This window comes from Pimephales promelas, chromosome 8, assembly GCF_988280905.1.
Source record: "Pimephales promelas chromosome 8, fPimPro1.hap1.1, whole genome shotgun sequence".
Classification (NCBI taxonomy): domain Eukaryota; kingdom Metazoa; phylum Chordata; class Actinopteri; order Cypriniformes; family Leuciscidae; genus Pimephales; species Pimephales promelas.
This window is the reverse complement of record NC_142776.1, coordinates 38,646,392-38,664,238: the sequence shown is the minus strand read 5'-3', so window position 1 is coordinate 38,664,238 and position 17,847 is coordinate 38,646,392. Positions and strand designations below refer to the sequence as shown.

The 17,847-nt window shown below is 37.0% G+C and overlaps 1 protein-coding gene across 1 annotated transcript in view; it reads right to left on the bottom strand.

Annotated features, from left to right (window-relative positions):
* Nucleotides 1-6,110: 6,110 nt before the first annotated feature.
* The window catches only part of dctn2 (dynactin subunit 2), a 13,500-nt gene continuing 1,763 nt past the window's right edge, over nt 6,111-17,847 (bottom strand). Inside the window, exons 2-14 of the mRNA XM_039654149.2 lie at nt 17,267-17,335; nt 13,555-13,651; nt 13,000-13,061; nt 12,821-12,919; nt 11,140-11,300; nt 10,457-10,607; nt 9,578-9,643; nt 8,006-8,044; nt 7,714-7,791; nt 7,565-7,636; nt 7,176-7,278; nt 6,706-6,797; nt 6,111-6,621 (exon numbers count right to left, since the gene is read on the bottom strand). Coding sequence (XP_039510083.2) covers nt 6,535-6,621; nt 6,706-6,797; nt 7,176-7,278; nt 7,565-7,636; nt 7,714-7,791; nt 8,006-8,044; nt 9,578-9,643; nt 10,457-10,607; nt 11,140-11,300; nt 12,821-12,919; nt 13,000-13,061; nt 13,555-13,651; nt 17,267-17,335 — 1,176 coding nt within the window. The 3' untranslated portion in view covers nt 6,111-6,534. The remainder of the gene's footprint in view (nt 6,622-6,705; nt 6,798-7,175; nt 7,279-7,564; nt 7,637-7,713; nt 7,792-8,005; nt 8,045-9,577; nt 9,644-10,456; nt 10,608-11,139; nt 11,301-12,820; nt 12,920-12,999; nt 13,062-13,554; nt 13,652-17,266; nt 17,336-17,847) is intronic.

The window sequence follows — 17,847 nt, the reverse complement described above, 5'->3', positions numbered from 1 at the left end:
TTTGAGAAGATTGGAGAAACTTAATTTTTCGCCCAAAAACGAAAAAAAACGAAAGGGGTAACACTGTCGTTTTTTTTTCGGGTCGAAATTTTGAATTTCGATATCTCAGCTCTGGAAGGGTCTAGAGCCTCCATTTTTGCACTCAGGTCAAAGTCTCACAGCCCTCTATCATAATCCAGAGTTTTGAGAAGATTGGTGATACTTAATTTTTCGCCCAAAAATTAAAAAAAACGAAAGGGGTAACACTGTCGTTTTTTTTCCGGGTCGAAATTTTGAATTTTGATATCTCAGCTCTGGAAGGGTCTAGAGCCTCCATTTTTGCACTCAGGTCAAAGTCTCACAGCCCTCTATCATAATCCAGAGTTTTGAGAAGATTGGAGAAACTTAATTTTTCGCCCGAAAACGAAAAAAAACGAAAGGGGTAACACTGTCGTTTTTTTTTCGGGTCGAAATTTTGAATTTCGATATCTCAGCTCTGGAAGGGTCTAGAGCCTCCATTTTTGCACTCAGGTCAAAGTCTCACAGCCCTCTATCATAATCCAGAGTTTTGAGAAGATTGGAGAAACTTAATTTTTCGCCCGAAAATGAAAAAAAACGAAAGGGGTAACACTGTCGTTTTTTTTTCGGGTCGAAATTTTGAATTTCGATATCTCAGCTCTGGAAGGGTCTAGAGCCTCCATTTTTGCACTCAGGTCAAAGTCTCACAGCCCTCTATCACAATCCAGAGTTTTGAGAAGATTGGAGAAACTTAATTTTTCGCCCAAAAATGAAAAAAACGAAAGGGGTAACACTGTCGTTTTTTTTTTCGGGTCGAAATTTTGAATTTTGATATCTCAGCTCTGGAAGGGTCTAGATCCTCCATTTTTGCACTCAGGTCAAAGTCTCACAGCCCTCTATCATAATCCAGAGTTTTGAGAAGATTGGAGAAACTTAATTTTTCGCCCAAAAATGAAAAAAACGAAAGGGGTAACACTGTCGTTTTTTTTTCGGGTCGAAATTTTGAATTTTGATATCTCAGCTCTGGAAGGGTCTAGAGCCTCCATTTTTGCACTCAGGTCAAAGTCTCACAGCCCTCTATCATAATCCAGAGTTTTGAGAAGATTGGAGATACTTAATTTTTCGCCCAAAAACGAAAGGGGTAACACTGTTGTTTTTTTTTCGGGTCGAAATTTTGAATTTCGATATCTCAGCTCTGGAAGGGTCTAGAGCCTCCATTTTTGCACTCAGGTCAAAGTCTCACAGCCCTCTATCATAATCCAGAGTTTTGAGAAGATTGGTGATACTTAATTTTTCGCCCGAAAACGAAAAAAAACGAAAGGGGTAACACTGTCGTTTTTTTTTTCGGGTCGAAATTTTGAATTTCGATATCTCAGCTCTGGAAGGGTCTAGAGCCTCCATTTTTGCACTCAGGTCAAAGTCTCGTGGCCCTCTATCATAATCCAGAGTTTTGAGAAGATTGGAGATACTTAATTTTTCGCCCAAAAACGAAAAAAATTGAAAGGGGTAACACTGTCGGGTTTTTTTTCGGGTCGAAATTTTGAATTTCGATATCTCAGCTCTGGAAGGGTCTAGATCCTCCATTTTTGCACTCAGGTCAAAGTCTCACAGCCCTCTATCATAATCCAGAGTTTTGAGAAGATTGGAGATACTTAATTTTTCGCCCAAAAACGAAAAAAAACGAAAAGGGTAACACTGTCGTTTTTTTTTTCAGGTCTAAATTTTGAATTTCGATATCTCAGCTCTGGAAGGGTCTAGATCCTCCATTTTTGCACTCAGGTCAAAGTCTCACAGCCCTCTATCATAATCCAGAGTTTTGAGAAGATTGGTGATACTTAATTTTTCGCCCGAAAACGAAAAAAAAACGAAAGGGGTAACACTGTCGTTTTTTTTCGGGTCGAAATTTTGAATTTCGATATCTCAGCTCTGGAAGGGTCTAGAGCCTCCATTTTTGCACTCAGGTCAAAGTCTCACAGCCCTCTATCATAATCCAGAGTTTTGAGAAGATTGGAGAAACTTAATTTTTCGCACAAAAATGAAAAAAACGAAAGGGGTAACACTGTCGTTTTTTTTTTCGGGTCGAAATTTTGAATTTTGATATCTCAGCTCTGGAAGGGTCTAGATCCTCCATTTTTGCACTCAGGTCAAAGTCTCACAGCCCTCTATCATAATCCAGAGTTTTGAGAAGATTGGAGATACTTAATTTTTCGCCCAAAAACGAAAAAAAACGAAAGGGGTAACACTGTCGTTTTTTTTTCGGGTCGAAATTTTGAATTTCGATATCTCAGCTCTGGAAGGGTCTAGAGCCTCCATTTTTGCACTCAGGTCAAAGTCTCACAGCCCTCTATCATAATCCAGAGTTTTGAGAAGATTGGAGATACTTAATTTTTCGCCCAAAAACGAAAAAAAACGAAAGGGGTAACACTGTCGTTTTTTTTTCGGGTCGAAATTTTGAATTTTGATATTTTAGCTCTGGAAGGGTCTAGATCCTCCATTTTTGCACTCAGGTCAAAGTCTCACAGCCCTCTATCATAATCCAGAGTTTTGAGAAGATTGGAGATACTTAATTTTTCGCCCAAAAACGAAAAAAAACGAAAGGGGTAACACTGTCGTTTTTTTTTCGGGTCGAAATTTTGAATTTTGATATCTCAGCTCTGGAAGGGTCTAGAGCTTCCATTTTTGCACTCAGGTCAAAGTCTCACAGCCCTCTATCATAATCCAGAGTTTTGAGAAGATTGGAGAAACTTAAATTTTCGCCCAAAAATGAAAAAAACGAAAGGGGTAACACTGTCGTTTTTTTTTCGGGTCGAAATTTTGAATTTCGATATCTCAGCTCTGGAAGGGTCTAGATCCTCCATTTTTGCACTCAGGTCAAAGTCTCACAGCCCTCTATCATAATCCAGAGTTTTGAGAAGATTGGAGATACTTAATTTTTCGCCCAAAAACGAAAAAAAACGAAAGGGGTAACACTGTCGTTTTTTTTTCGGGTCGAAATTTTGAATTTCGATATCTCAGCTCTGGAAGGGTCTAGAGCCTCCATTTTTGCACTCAGGTCAAAGTCTCACAGCCCTCTATCATAATCCAGAGTTTTGAGAAGATTGGAGAAACTTAATTTTTCGCCCGAAAACGAAAAAAAACGAAAGGGGTAACACTGTCGTTTTTTTTTCGGGTCGAAATTTTGAATTTCGATATCTCAGCTCTGGAAGGGTCTAGAGCCTCCATTTTTGCACTCAGGTCAAAGTCTCACAGCCCTCTATCATAATCCAGAGTTTTGAGAAGATTGGAGAAACTTATTTTTTCGCCCGAAAACGAAAGGGGTAACACTGTCGTTTTTTTTTTCAGGTCGAAATTTTGAATTTCGATATCTCAGCTCTGGAAGGGTCTAGAGCCTCCATTTTTGCACTCAGGTCAAAGTTTCACAGCCCTCTATCATAATCCAGAGTTTTGAGAAGATTGGTGATACTTAATTTTTCGCCCAAAAACGAAAAAAAACGAAAGGGGTAACACTGTCGTTTTTTTTTTCGGGTCGAAATTTTGAATTTCGATATCTCTGCTCTGGAAGGGTCTAGAGCCTCCATTTTTGCACTCAGGTCAAAGTCTCACAGCCCTCTATCATAATCCAGAGTTTTGAGAAGATTGGAGAAACTTAATTTTTCGCCCGAAAACGAAAGGGGTAACACTGTCGTTTTTTTTTTCAGGTCGAAATTTTGAATTTCGATATCTCAGCTCTGGAAGGGTCTAGAGCCTCCATTTTTGCACTCAGGTCAAAGTCTCGTGGCCCTCTATCATAATCCAGAGTTTTGAGAAGATTGGAGAAACTTAATTTTTCGCCCGAAAACGAAAAAAAACGAAAGGGGTACACTGTCGTTTTTTTTTTGGGGTCGAAATTTTGAATTTCGATATCTCAGCTCTGGAAGGGTCTAGAGCCTCCATTTTTGCACTCAGGTCAAAGTCTCGTGGCCCTCTATCATAATCCAGAGTTTTGAGAAGATTGGAGAAACTTAATTTTTCGCCCAAAAATGAAAAAAACGAAAGGGGTAACACTGTCGTTTTTTTTTTTTCGGGTCGAAATTTAGAATTTTGATATCTCAGCTCTGGAAGGGTCTAGAGCCTCCATTTTTGCACTCAGGTCAAAGTCTCACAGCCCTCTATCAGAATCCAGAGTTTTGAGAAGATTGGAGAAACTTAATTTTTCGCCCAAAAATGAAAAAAACGAACGGGGTAACACTGTCGTTTTTTTTTTCGGGTCGAAATTTTGAATTTTGATATCTCAGCTCTGGAAGGGTCTAGAGCCTCCATTTTTGCACTCAGGTCAAAGTCTCACAGCCCTCTATCATAATCCAGAGTTTTGAGAAGATTTGAGAAACTTAATTTTTCGCCCAAAAACGAAAAAAAAACGAAAGGGGTAACACTGTCGTTTTTTTTTCGGGTCGAAATTTTGAATTTTTATATCTCAGCTCTGGAAGGGTCTAGAGCCTCCATTTTTGCACTCAGGTCAAAGTCTCACAACCCTCTATCAGAATCCAGAGTTTTGAGAAGATTGGAGAAACTTAATTTTTCGCCCGAAAACGAAAAAAAACGAAGATTGGAGAAACTTAATTTTTCGCCCAAAAACGAAAAAAAAACGAAAGGGGTAACACTGTCGTTTTTTTTTTTCGGGTCGAAATTTTGAATTTTGATATCTCAGCTCTGGAAGGGTCTAGAGCCTCCATTTTTGCACTCAGGTCAAAGTCTCACAACCCTCTATCAGAATCCAGAGTTTTGAGAAGATTGGAGAAACTTAATTTTTCGCCCAAAAACGAAAAAAAACGAAAGGGGTAACACTGTCGTTTTTTTTTTCGGGTCGAAATTTTGAATTTTGATATCTCAGCTCTGGAAGAGTCTAGAGCCTCCATTTTTGCACTCAGGTCAAAGTCTCATGGCCCTCTATCATAATCCAGAGTTTTGAGAAGATTTGAGAAACTTAATTTTTCGCCCGAAAACGAAAAAAAACGAAGATTGGAGAAACTTAATTTTTCGCTCGAAACTCAAAATTTCGACCCCCCCCACCCCCCAAAAAACGAAAGGGGTAACACTGTCGTTTTTTGGGGGGGGTCGAAATTTTGAGTTTCTCTGGTCTTCTTGAAACTCTGGATTCTGATAGAGGGCCATGAGACTTAGACCTGAGTGCAAAAATGGAGGCTCTAGCCCCTTCCAGAGCTGAGATATGGACATCCCACATATAAAATAATTATTACCCTCTCTTCATCCCACACCCCAAACATGACATACAAAATGTTGTGGAACAGAAACAACAACCAGAGATATATTCATAAGCTATCATTTTATTGTCATCACAGTTTGCCAACAGTCCCGCGTCCAAGATTCTACATTGATTAAAAAAGAAAATCAAATGGTAATTATTTTATACGGAAAGCATTTATTTTTAATTCAGATGAGAATAAAGTTAGGGTTAATTAGAATTAAGGAAAACAAATATATTGATCTGAAATATTGCAAATTAATTTTACATTATTTCAAGTACTTCTAAGTCGGAAATTGGATGTGAACGGCCTCCCAAGTGCAGCATCCTAATATACAGTAGTCAACATTTTGAAGTGGATCATGAAAGTTTATCAAAGATAAGAACGGTATTGTTCAAAATCCATGTGTAACTTTGATGAAAGGTTTGATCCACTTCAAACGTTGACGACATTTGTCGGAAATTGCCCTCTTAAGTCATTAACTACTGGGAATCTCTGGGATTATTTTAATTCTCCAGTTTCTTGAGTTGGACATAAATGTTAATCATGGCGGATGGGAGAACGCTTGCTGATTATTAGTTTTTCCACAACAGCTACATCACCTTGTCTTGTCGTTAAAATATATGTATAAATTTCATTGTGTTTTATACTCAACACTAATAACCTGTATTTGACTGAAATATAGGTTTTTGAAAAAAAAAAAAAAACTCAACATGAGCTAAACTAAGCTGGAGAACAAAATGTCCATATCAAAATAATAGTGAATTAAAGCAATGCATTTAACTCCAGTGATTAAATCGGAAATATATCAGCATCAGGAAAATCGACACGCGTTACCATTCAACAACAAACAAAAACAAGAGTGTGACATGTTTTTCTGGAAGCATTTTATTATCCAGAGATGCCTTTGAAATTCTATATTGGAAAATGATCATCATTTGTGGACTGTGTTCCACACATTAATACGACAACGGTTACAAGCGATCTCTCATGAGAACAAGTTAAAGTACATATAAGCCTGTATTTACACACAGCATCTGCTCACGTCCCAAACAAAGTCCACGTCGATCATGATGGAGAAGCGCGTAACATCCTCTCACACACAGGTTCGAGACTTTAGGTGTGTGTGTGTGTGCATGACTTACAATATCTGACAGATAAAGCGTCTCAGGAGGAAAAGAGAAGCTTCGGGACGTTTGTAGTGTGAAACTTTGCGTAAAAACAAAATGGCGACATGAGAAACAAAGAGCTGGATTCTAAAGTGAGGAACGTCAAACGGCCTCTCCTCACGCTTTCATTTGGAGAGTTTCTTCATCCTCTGGTCCAGTGCGGAGAAGTTCTCCTCCACCGACACCAGGTTCTCCTTCATGGTTTGCTGGACCTGAGAATATCATTCAGATATGGTTTCATGAGAAATGTTGAAGGTTTGTGAATAACGCTGGTTCGAGTGTGTACACGAACGCACCTGCGTCAGGAGAGTGGTGTTGTCCTTCAGAGAGTTGTTGATCATCTGCTGTGTCGTGTCCAGATGGGTCAACAGCTGGCCAAACTGCATCGCTGCAATCCCACAGAAACACACAGTAAGAGGTCGGAGAACAACACAATACACACATGAACACTTCCTCTATCATAAAGAGATTACTGAAATGAATCTCATGAAACGTCTATGAAAACTATGTGCAATTATTCTAATAATAATTATTATTTTGATGAGGTTTGTTTTGGGGGACGATAAATAATAATAATAATTTATAATAAAATGTATCAATTCAATTTTTGGATGGGTGATTGATTTAAAATAATAACAACAATTTTATTAGTAGCAGTACTATTATTTTGGGGGTATATATATATATATATATATTTTTTTTTTCCTATTATTATTATATTTTGCAGAAAGCAAGAGTTGAAAGAGATGATGAAGTGAAAGAATACCCTGTTCATGCAGTTCTTTGACAGCCGTCAGTCTCTGCACGACCTGCGGGAGGGACGTGGCCATCACATCCCACTTCTGAACCACATCATACAGCTGAGACACCTGAAACACACATGATGATGATGTCATCAGTACACTCAAGCATGTGTCGCACAAGCCCTGAAAAGTAAGAAGCCAGAGTATCTTGATCGCCCCCCGGTGGCTGGTCCGGGTATAGGTCATAAAACTAAACTATTCAATTACACTGCAAATATCGTTTTTCCAAAGGTGGTTTCGGTCATTTGCTGTCGTTTTTAATCACACTGATCTAAGTTTTCTTTTTTTTTTTTTACAGTCTGTGGCCATACTACATCTGATGATGTCATCAGTACAGTCATGTGCGACGCACCTTATTCTGGGTCTCGGCATCCTCGATGGCCGCCTTGTGTTTGGCAATTTCATTCATCTTCCCCAGAACACTCTGAAGAAAAATCACACCGCAGTCAGTCTCCACAAAAACAGCTGACATACAGTCAGACCGAACAATATCCAGAATACCTGTAGTCGGGCTTCCACCTGGTCCAGTGTGGCGGCGTCCAGCGCACTGACACGAGCCTGCAGAAGCTCGATAGTGTCCTGAGAGATATGAGATATTAATATTCCCATCACATAACAACATTCACTCATTTTACATCAAGTTGTCAAGTGTTCTCATAATCTGCTATCTTCGTATTTTCTGCTGATTCCACCGCAGTCAATAATATGCATTAAACTCTTTTATTTTCATCAATACGTTGGTTGTTAAAAATAATGGTGCTGTTTATTGATCAGTGTGTGTGTGTGTGTTCACCGTCAGACTGGCTCCCTGGACCCCTGCACTGAGTGGACCCTGAAAAAAACACACAAAAGGTTGAAAATCCAGAGTTTGAATCCAAAGGTTGAATCCAGAGTTTCAAGAAGATCAGAGAAGCTGAAAATTTCGACCCCCCCAAAAAAACGAAAGGGGTGGTTTATATGCTACGTGGGATCGCAATATCTCAGCTCTGGAAGGGTCTAGAGCCTCAATTTTTGCACTCAGGTTTAAGTCTCATGGCCCTCTATCAGAATCCAGAGTTTTGAGAAGATTGGAGAAACTTCATTTTTCGCCCGAAAAAAAACCCGAAAGGGGTAACACTGTCGTTTTTTTTTTTTCGGGTCGAAATTTTGAGTTTCGATATCTCAGCTCTGGAAGGGTCTAGATCCTCCATTTTTGCACTCAGGTTTAAGTCTCACAGCCCTCTATCATAATCCAGAGTTTTGAGAAGATTGGAGAAACTTAATTTTTCGCCCAAAAAAAAAAAAAACGAAAGGGGTAACACTGTCGTTTTTTTTTTGGGTCGAATTTTTGAGTTTCGATATCTCAGCTCTGGAAGGGTCTAGAGCCTCCATTTTTGCACTCAGGTTTAAGTATCATGACCCTCTATCAGAATCCAGAGTTTTTAGAAGATTGGAGAAACTTCATTTTTCGCCCAAAAAAAAAAACCCAAAGTGGTAACACTCGTTTTTTTTGGGGGTCGAAATTTTGAGTTTCTCTGATCTTCTTGAAACTCTGGATTCTGATAGAGGGCCATGAGACTTAAACCTGAGTGCAAAAATGGAGGCTCTAGACCCTCCCAGAGCTGAGATATGGACATCCCGCGTAGCATTTATCCCATTTTAAAAATAGTGGTTTATATGCTACGTGGTATCGCAATATTTCAGCTCAGGAAACGTCTATAGAGCCTCAATTTTTGCACTCAGGTTTAAGTCTCATGGCCCTCTATCAGAATCCAGAGTTTCAAGAAGATCAGAGAAACTCAAAATTTCGACCCCCCCCAAAAAAACAAAAGGGGTAACACTTTTTGCAGCAGATTCTGATATTTACATGAAATTCTGATGCTTGTAAATCAATGAGATCTTTATATCAGTTGCAGATACTTCATAAAATGCATATAAATATCAATATCTGCCAATAATGCGTCTTATAATTATATCATGATATTCAAATATATCAAAGCTCTGTGGTTTTAAAACATAAAATGCAATGCAATATTGAGAGATAAACAAGCCTGATGATCATATTTGACACTCATGATATTTATAATAAATGATGACGGATAATCAAGTCAACCTGCTTCAGTCCAGCTGAAATATTACTAACAATATCAAAATTATTCTCATGTTCACTTGATAAAACTTTCAGATCATGAAGACTCGAGCTGAAGGACATTTGTACAATTAAACTGAAAGACTTTTACTTGATAAAGAGTGTAAACCGTCAGTCAGAGACAGCAGGACTGGAGGAGATTGTGGATCTCGTTTATCACATCATCTTCATTTTCAGATCATATCAGATATGATACAGTAGCTTTATAGGGTTAAAACAAAAGCATTAATCGTGCACCTGTTTATCCGAGCCGGAGCCGATCGACATCTCCAGCTCAGCCAATCGCCTCTCGAGCTCCGCGACCTACAGGCACAGACAGAACCTGTGCATCAGGAACCATATCAGGAAGCGCCATCACAACAGTACAGCTGTCGAACGCACACATGTGAATCGCAGAATAACTGCTACATTTAACCATCTTAGATGTATTGTCTTGCTAATTTACACATTCAAACTATTTTAAACGCTGAAGAAGAGGCGAAAATCGGGACTCGCACGTTATCAGTGCGCAGAGAGAGAGAGAGTAAAAGAGGGAGGGAGAGAGAGTAAGAGTAAATTGAAAACTAAACTAAGTTGAAAATTGAAATTGAGAGAAAGAGTGAGTGAGAGAGAGACAGAAAAAAAGAGGAAAGAGAGAGAGGGTAAATATATATATATATATATATAATAGGGCTGTGCAAAAATTAATTGCGATTAATCGCATCCAAAATAAAAGTCTTTGTTTACATAATATATTTGTGTGTGCTGTATATAATTATTTTGTATATATAAATACACACACATGCATGTATATATTTCAGAAAATGTGTTATTCATATATAAAATATTTATATTTATATAATACAGATTATGTATTTATATATATATACAGAATTTAAGCGCAAATAATTCTTAAATATATACATGCATGCATAGGTATTTATAATACAAAATAATTATATACAGCACACACAAATATATTATGTAAACACAGACTTTTATTATGGATGCGATTAATCGCAATTAATTTTTGCACAGCCCTAATATATATATATATATATACACACTTTTTTTTTACTGATCCAAAAAAAGATCCGATCCGTGGCTCAAAAACCGAATCGGGATCCGAAGCCGTACCTTGGCAGATTCGGTGAACTTCTCTTGCTCTGGTCGGCTGTGAAGCTCGTAGAGAATCACTCCATCCGGGCCTTTGGGTGGCGCTGTCTTCCCCTCTCCTCCTGAACCGCTCCTGACGCCCCGCGCCACTTCCAGCTGAGTCAACAACCGCCTGAGCGAGAGAGAAACAGAAGAGAGTGACGTTTTTCTGATGTTCATTTTTGAAGCTTAAAGTGGGCGGAGCCGGCTGTCGCCATCTTGGTCGCGCGTCACTCCCGGATAAACTAAAATGTGCTAGCTGAGGTGACGTGATGCAGACAAACGGCTATAGTGACATCAGCGGCAATCCACCTGTCACTCAAGTAGCCACGCCCTAAAGTATGCAGAACGTTAATATAATTTAGACATCATGACAGAATATCCTTCTTCTTGAGTCTCTACATCATTGTCTAACTTTGGTTTGAACATAAAAGGCTGAACAGTTTGACATTTTAATGCGTGTCTGCAAACTACTAAGAACGCGCACTTGTAGCTCCGCCCCCTGTGCCGGGACCAGCAGCTCATTTACATTTAAAGAGACACACACAAAACAACGCGTTTTTGCTCACCCTCAAAAAAAAGGGGATTTTAACATGCTATAAAAGTGATCTGTGGGTATTTTGAGCTAAAACTACAGTCTAAAGGCCACAGAAGTCTCGACTCACTTGGCAAGAGCTCCGTCGGGGTCGGTGAGGTTAATGTGGGCGTTGGGTCCGAGCAGAGAGTCCAGATGAGCAGAAACCAGCTGCTGTTTGAGCTGCACCGCTTGCTGAGCCAAAGCCACCGGAGTCAAGCGCTCCTCAGCACTGCTCTCTTTAGTGGTGACCTGCGGACACACACACGCGTCACTGTAAAACATGAGCTGTTTGGCAGCAGCACTGCTATCTTCAGGGGCGGAAACAAAGCGAACAACAAAAGTCGTGTAATTAAATGTCATGTCATGTGAGTCGCTTTGTCTCTTCTCTATGGAATATTGCAGATGGTGATTCATCTTTTTTTTTTTTAAACTATAAGCAGGGGTTTTGCATAAACCTAGCCACTATGTTAAGACTAGTTTGACCAAGTAGCAGTTAGATACGAGGTAAAATCAGTATTATTTTTCCCAATTAAAAAAGTTAGAAAAGAAAAGAAAAGGAGATGACTAATTTTTAAACGTCACAGTAAAACATGTTATCATGAAACGTAAATTGATACTTTGTATCTTTTCTATGGAATATTGCAGATGAGTGTGTGAATGAAAGAAGCAGATGTTTCAATTAAATCTAAAACTTGAAATGAAAATGAATTAAACCTAAATAACAATGTAAAAACAAAAACATTTAAAATGACAAAAGCACATAAAAAATATATAAAAATAAAATCCAATTGAAAACTAGAATAAAACTAAAATAACTGATATAGTTTCCGGTATAAAGAACTAACTTATACTGTGAAAAAATATTATTATTATTTGTTAGTTTTTCCATTTCTATTAAATTCCACTATTATTTATAGTCATGTAATTTTTATTTATTTATTTATTTAACCAAATTTCATGTGAATATTGCAGACTTTTTTATTTATCTAATCAAATTTCATGTGAATATTATTATTATTTAATACTTTTTTCATTTCCATAAAAGTCCACTATTAATGTATTTTTCTACTTATTTATAGTCATGTAATTTTTTATTTAATCAAATTTCATGTAAATATTGCAGACTTTTTAATTTATTTAATCAAATTTCATTTAAACATTGCAATTTTTTTCTAATTTATTTAATCAAATTTCATGTAAATATTGCAGACTTTTTAAATTTATTTAATCAAATTTCATGTGAATATTATTATTTATTATTTTTTTCATTTCTACGAAATTACAATATTATTTTCTTTTTCTACTTGCATATAGTCATGTAATTTTATTTAATCAAATTTCATGTGAATATTATTATTTATTACTTTTTCATTTCCATAAAAGTCCACTATTAATGTATTTTTCTACTAATTTATAGTCATGTAATTTTTTATTTAATCAAATTTCATGTGAATATTGCAGACTATTTATTTAATCAAATTTCATGTGAATATTGCAGAATTTTTTAATTTATTTAATCATATTTCATGTAAATATTGCAATTTTTTTCTAATTTATTTAATCAAATTTCATGTAAATATTGCAGACTTTGTTAATTTATTTAATCAAATTTCATGTGAATATTATTTTTTTCATTTCTACGAAATTCCAATATTATTGTCTTTTTCTACTTGCATATAGTCATGCAATTTTATTTAATCAAATTTCATCACGTGAGTATTGCAGACACTGAGTGTGAATGAGAAGAGCAGCCGATGTTGGGTCCTGACCTGAATGCGCTCCACTTCCTGGCAGAGCTCGTGGATCTCGTTCACCAGCCGCTGGTACTTCTGCTGAGGAGTTTCCTTCACGCCACAGCCCTCCGCTAACTGCAGGGCGAAAGAGGGCTAATCAGAACAAACGAGGAGGGACTCCGTTAACGAGACAGGAAGCGGTTGGAGTCACTCACCAGCTCGTACTCTCCAGACTCGTAGCCCACCCTGCTCTTCTTACTGATGCGGTCTGAGAAATCTGCACCAATCACAGCAGGGTTACTTCAGCATCATACAAACAGCTTTTATTACTAGAGTGATTTACAACTTACTTAATCTTTCTCTCTTTCTTTTTATTTTTTTTCTAACTAATCTTTCTTTATTTTTTCTTTTCATTTCTGGAAATTTGTTTTCCATTTCAAGTAACATTTTTTTAATGGTTTTTGTTTACTTTAATAAAGTAAAACATTAGTCAGACACAAGCAAAACCAGATACAGTCTGTAAACTATACTATTGATCAAATCCTTACTTTCAAAGATCAAATTATAAACTAACCATCTTTATTGAAACACTGTTTAGAAGCAAAGATGGGTTTTGAGTCTCCATTCATTAGCTTAAATTTGACCAGTGACATTTAAAGTTTACATTTAAATATTCACAAGAGTGTAACAAATGAGAACAACAACAACAACTAAACAACAAAGATAAACTATCTTGTGTGAGAATTGCGTGAAGAAGTCGCTGTACTCACCCAAACCCTTGGTGCTGACGTGTTTGTCCTTGAACTTGTCGTACGCGGCGTTGGGATTGACGACGATCCGCTCCACGCTGTCGCTGCACAGCTCCTCCTGTGAGACGAGTCATCAACCAATCACACGAGAAACGCATGCAGCTGATCAAAAAGGAGACGCTTCTGAAGCTCTGATTGGCTGAATCTTTGAGGCATCTAAGCCCCTCCCACAAAAGGGGCGTGGCTGATTGAAATGTTGATTTTAAGAGTGTGTGTCGCGATCACACAGGACGTTTGTGAAGCTCAACTGATTTAATTCACTCAAACAGAAACACGTGACTCGTAGACCATCATGCATCAGTGCGTGCACAACTTAACCTCTCAAACACTCACAACAATCTGACAGGAGGAGATTCAAGCCGACGGTGTTTAATAAGCTCCAGAATCATCTAAAATACTGCAGCAAACTGAAAACATCTATGCTTGACTGCAAAGCTGTTTAGTGTGTTACTACTAGGGTGCTTTCTATGGCTCATTGCCTTCATTAAATGTACATTTAATTTAGTAAAAACTACTAAAAGTTGATTATGAAAGAAATCTATGAAGCTGAAACGACTTTAAGTTGGAGAAACATGAACACACACTTCCACAGACTGATGAATGCAAGCGTACGGTGAACTCGCACAGTTTTTGACACTTTTCTGTTTTAATTGGCTGGGAATGTCAGAACGAAGGGCATTTTCACCCTTGTTTAAGTTGTTTAAGTTTCATTTCTGGAGAGACGAGGACATGACGATGATGCAGGACCTTTACGAATCTCAAGAACCGACTGACTAATTTTGCTTCCACATTTTACTTTGTAATGTTCCTGTCAAATGTTCAACCCTTTAACTGTCACCCCAAATGTGAAAAAAATGCACCTTACAAACTTAAATGGTTGCAAACAAAGATTTCTTTGGAATATAGACTTATGTAAAGTATGAAAAAGTTATGAAAGTTTAGATTTATCATTATTTAAATATTAAAATAGTAAGCATAGTAATCAGGACTGATAATAAATCATCATATTAGAGTGATTTCAGAAGGATCATGCGACACTGAAGACTGTCGTAATGACGAATATTTATCTGTATTTTTAATCAAATAAACGTAGGCTTGATGAGCATGAGTCATTTAATCATAAACATTTTTTATTTTATTTAAAATTTACAAATTATTTTTACTATAAAATTACTATAAAGTTGAAGCCATGCATCTAAAAAAAAGTTGTGTTCCAAATTTAAAGTTGATATCACAAAAAGTGTTTTCGTATGTACCAAATATATCCACCACACGCCACTGAATTACTTTTTGATGCATTTTCCTGCAACAAATTCATACATTTCTGTCCAAATATCATTTCTATCACAAAACAGCCACCAAATACAGCACCTTAAGACTCAGACCTATCCGACGATATCTTATATCATGATAATAAAGTCGTTTTTCAAATATGAAACCTGACGACGCCCACTGGGGGAGGAGCCAGCTAAAAGATTTAACATTCCATTTCCATGGTAACGTAATATCTGATTTCAAAATGGTTTTCACAGGATGAATTTTTGAGTTTCTAAGCTTTCGAATAATACATAATATATGATCATTAAAGTGATAGTTAAGGCTTTGACAGTTAAGGGATTAAAGAGATCTACATGCATCACAGCTAATACTAATCTGCACTTTACACTGAGCATTAATGTGATTGGCAATAATTAATGCAAAGGCCAAATGCGTGTGGAGTTCACAGATGCACATGCACAGATCGCGATCTGATTGGTTTAGAAGAGTCACTGGGTGTTAAAGGGGAATCAGAAACTCTTACCAGCTCCTTGGGTCCCCAAAGACAGTTAGAGCAAAAGAGAAAGAGAAAAACAGAAGAGAGTGAGGAAGAGAAAGAGAGAGAGAGAGATATTAATGTAGTTATCATATGACATGCACAACAGGAGCTGAAGGGAAGGGAGAACAGAGCGCTGTGTTGTGAGTATCACTGGATTGCTTGTTTATTTCATCAGTCTTAATTAGAGCTACAGGGCTCGTTTCCTGAACCGATACTGAACAACGACTGTGCATTTCTTCATCTGATCATCTTATGAACACAAAACTGCTCTCAGGTCAGGGGGTAATGTTATCTCCACCTGCTAAGAAGAGTTTTACACAAGAGCAAATGCTGAAAGCACTCAAACACACGAGACAGTCTGCGAAAACGAGCATGTCAAACATTAGTCGTGTTGATCTGGGAAGAGAGCAGATGTTAGACGCACTTCAGGAATGAATGAAGAAGGATGAGGGAATCAGTGCATCCGAAACAGAGTTACACACCCACACACACACACAGAGGCTAAAGGAAGAAAGGCTGCACAATTCATCAAAACAAACCGTAATCGCAAATCAACAAGACTGCGATAAAAAAAAAATCTGACTTTATTTAACAGTGTCCTTGTTACATATGTTACCATAGTAATAACAGTAAATTATCTATAATTACATGCAACTAACCCTCAACCAAACCCCAATCCTAAAACCCTATAGTAAGTGCATGTAGTTGCTTAATATTACTCAATAGTTAAATATACAGGTGAAACTCAAAAAAAAAAAAATTGTGCAAATGTTTAATTATTTAAGAAATTCAACTTAAAAGTAATATATTATATAGACTCATTACATCCAAAGTGAGATATTTTTAGAATTTTGATGATTATGGCTTACAGCTTATGAAAAGCCCAAATTCAAAATTAGAATTATTTTTATTTAGTATAATATTAATAATACTAATTATATTAAATTATATGTTTATAATTTGTATTTTATATTCATATTGATATATAATAAAATTGTGCAGCCCTTGAAATAAGCACAGCAAACTTTTTTTAAATTACTTACTTATTTTAAATCACACACGCACACACAGAAAATTGCAAATTCAATTTTTTTCCTTACAAATTGTGCAAATTTACCCTAGACGTAATGTGCTATTTATATAGCACTTTTAAAACCGCGACGCGCAAAATGCTTTACACGATATAAGAACATATTCTATAAGCAGGAAGTTAGTGAAACACACACATAACTTCTGCCAAACTGTCAAATTTACCACCATTTGTTCCTTAAAACACACATAAACAGCTAAACGTCATTTCTCAGGAAGTTAGTGTTAGTTCAACAAACATCATTAAGTTTACAAATTTAAGTTAGAAACTCTGCATACATGGGCCATATTCTTTAAGCAAAGTAATAATATGACAGGAGTAAACCAGTCACTGAGTCATCGAGATTATTCATTATTCATTGAATAGCTATATATAGCAGGTTACAACCTGTAACACACTTTTACCAATTCACACCTTTATCATAATGTAATAAGCCCACAATAAAGATATTACACACACAGCCAAAACTAGTTATTTAAGAACCTGTTCTTAGTTAAAATATGAGAAAATAATAAACAGCCCATTTCTACAGTAATTGTGCAACTTTCCCTGATTAGAAAACAGGCGAAAGGCAGGAAGATTTCAACCCATGCATTTACTGCATTCGAGAAACATGACGTCTTACTTGCACAAACTAGCATCCGGAGCGGGTCGAACAGTGATGGAGGGTTAGTGAACGGGGAGGGAAAGGAGAATTAGCTCTAATGTGAGTCACTGCACAGCTCATCATCTCACACACACACACACACACACACAGAGATACTCACCGACTCAAACTGCGCCTGGTCATCCTCGGGAAGATCACTCGTCTCATAAACGTCAGGCTCGTTGGAGGCCTGTGAGGAAATGATGTCATTTTAATTATAATGTCATCGTCACTTCAGTAATATAATGTCTAAAGCACATATCAGACTGAAATCCTCGAGTGTGTGTGTGTCCACTCAAAAAACTTTAGTATTTTAAGGTTTTTGAAAGATGGCTCTTATGCTAATCAAGCCTGCATTTATTTGATCAAAAATATAGCAAAAAACAGTAATATTGTGAAATATTATTCAAATTTTAAATAATCCTTTTCTATTTTAATATTGTAACAATTCGTCTAGTATGCACACTCAGACCAATTGCCACAAAGTTTTAGTTAGGGAGGGAACCGCCAGCTAATCTCTGTGTTAGTCTAAATACTGAGTAAGACACAAAATAGATGCAAGGGTGAGTATTATTCATATAAAAAAAAAAGTAAAGAATACATTGAATAGTAAATACATGAGAGGGAATCACACATATCATGAACAGAGTCAAAACATTTCAACATGGAAGGAACAAGTCACATATCAACAAAACTAGCAGA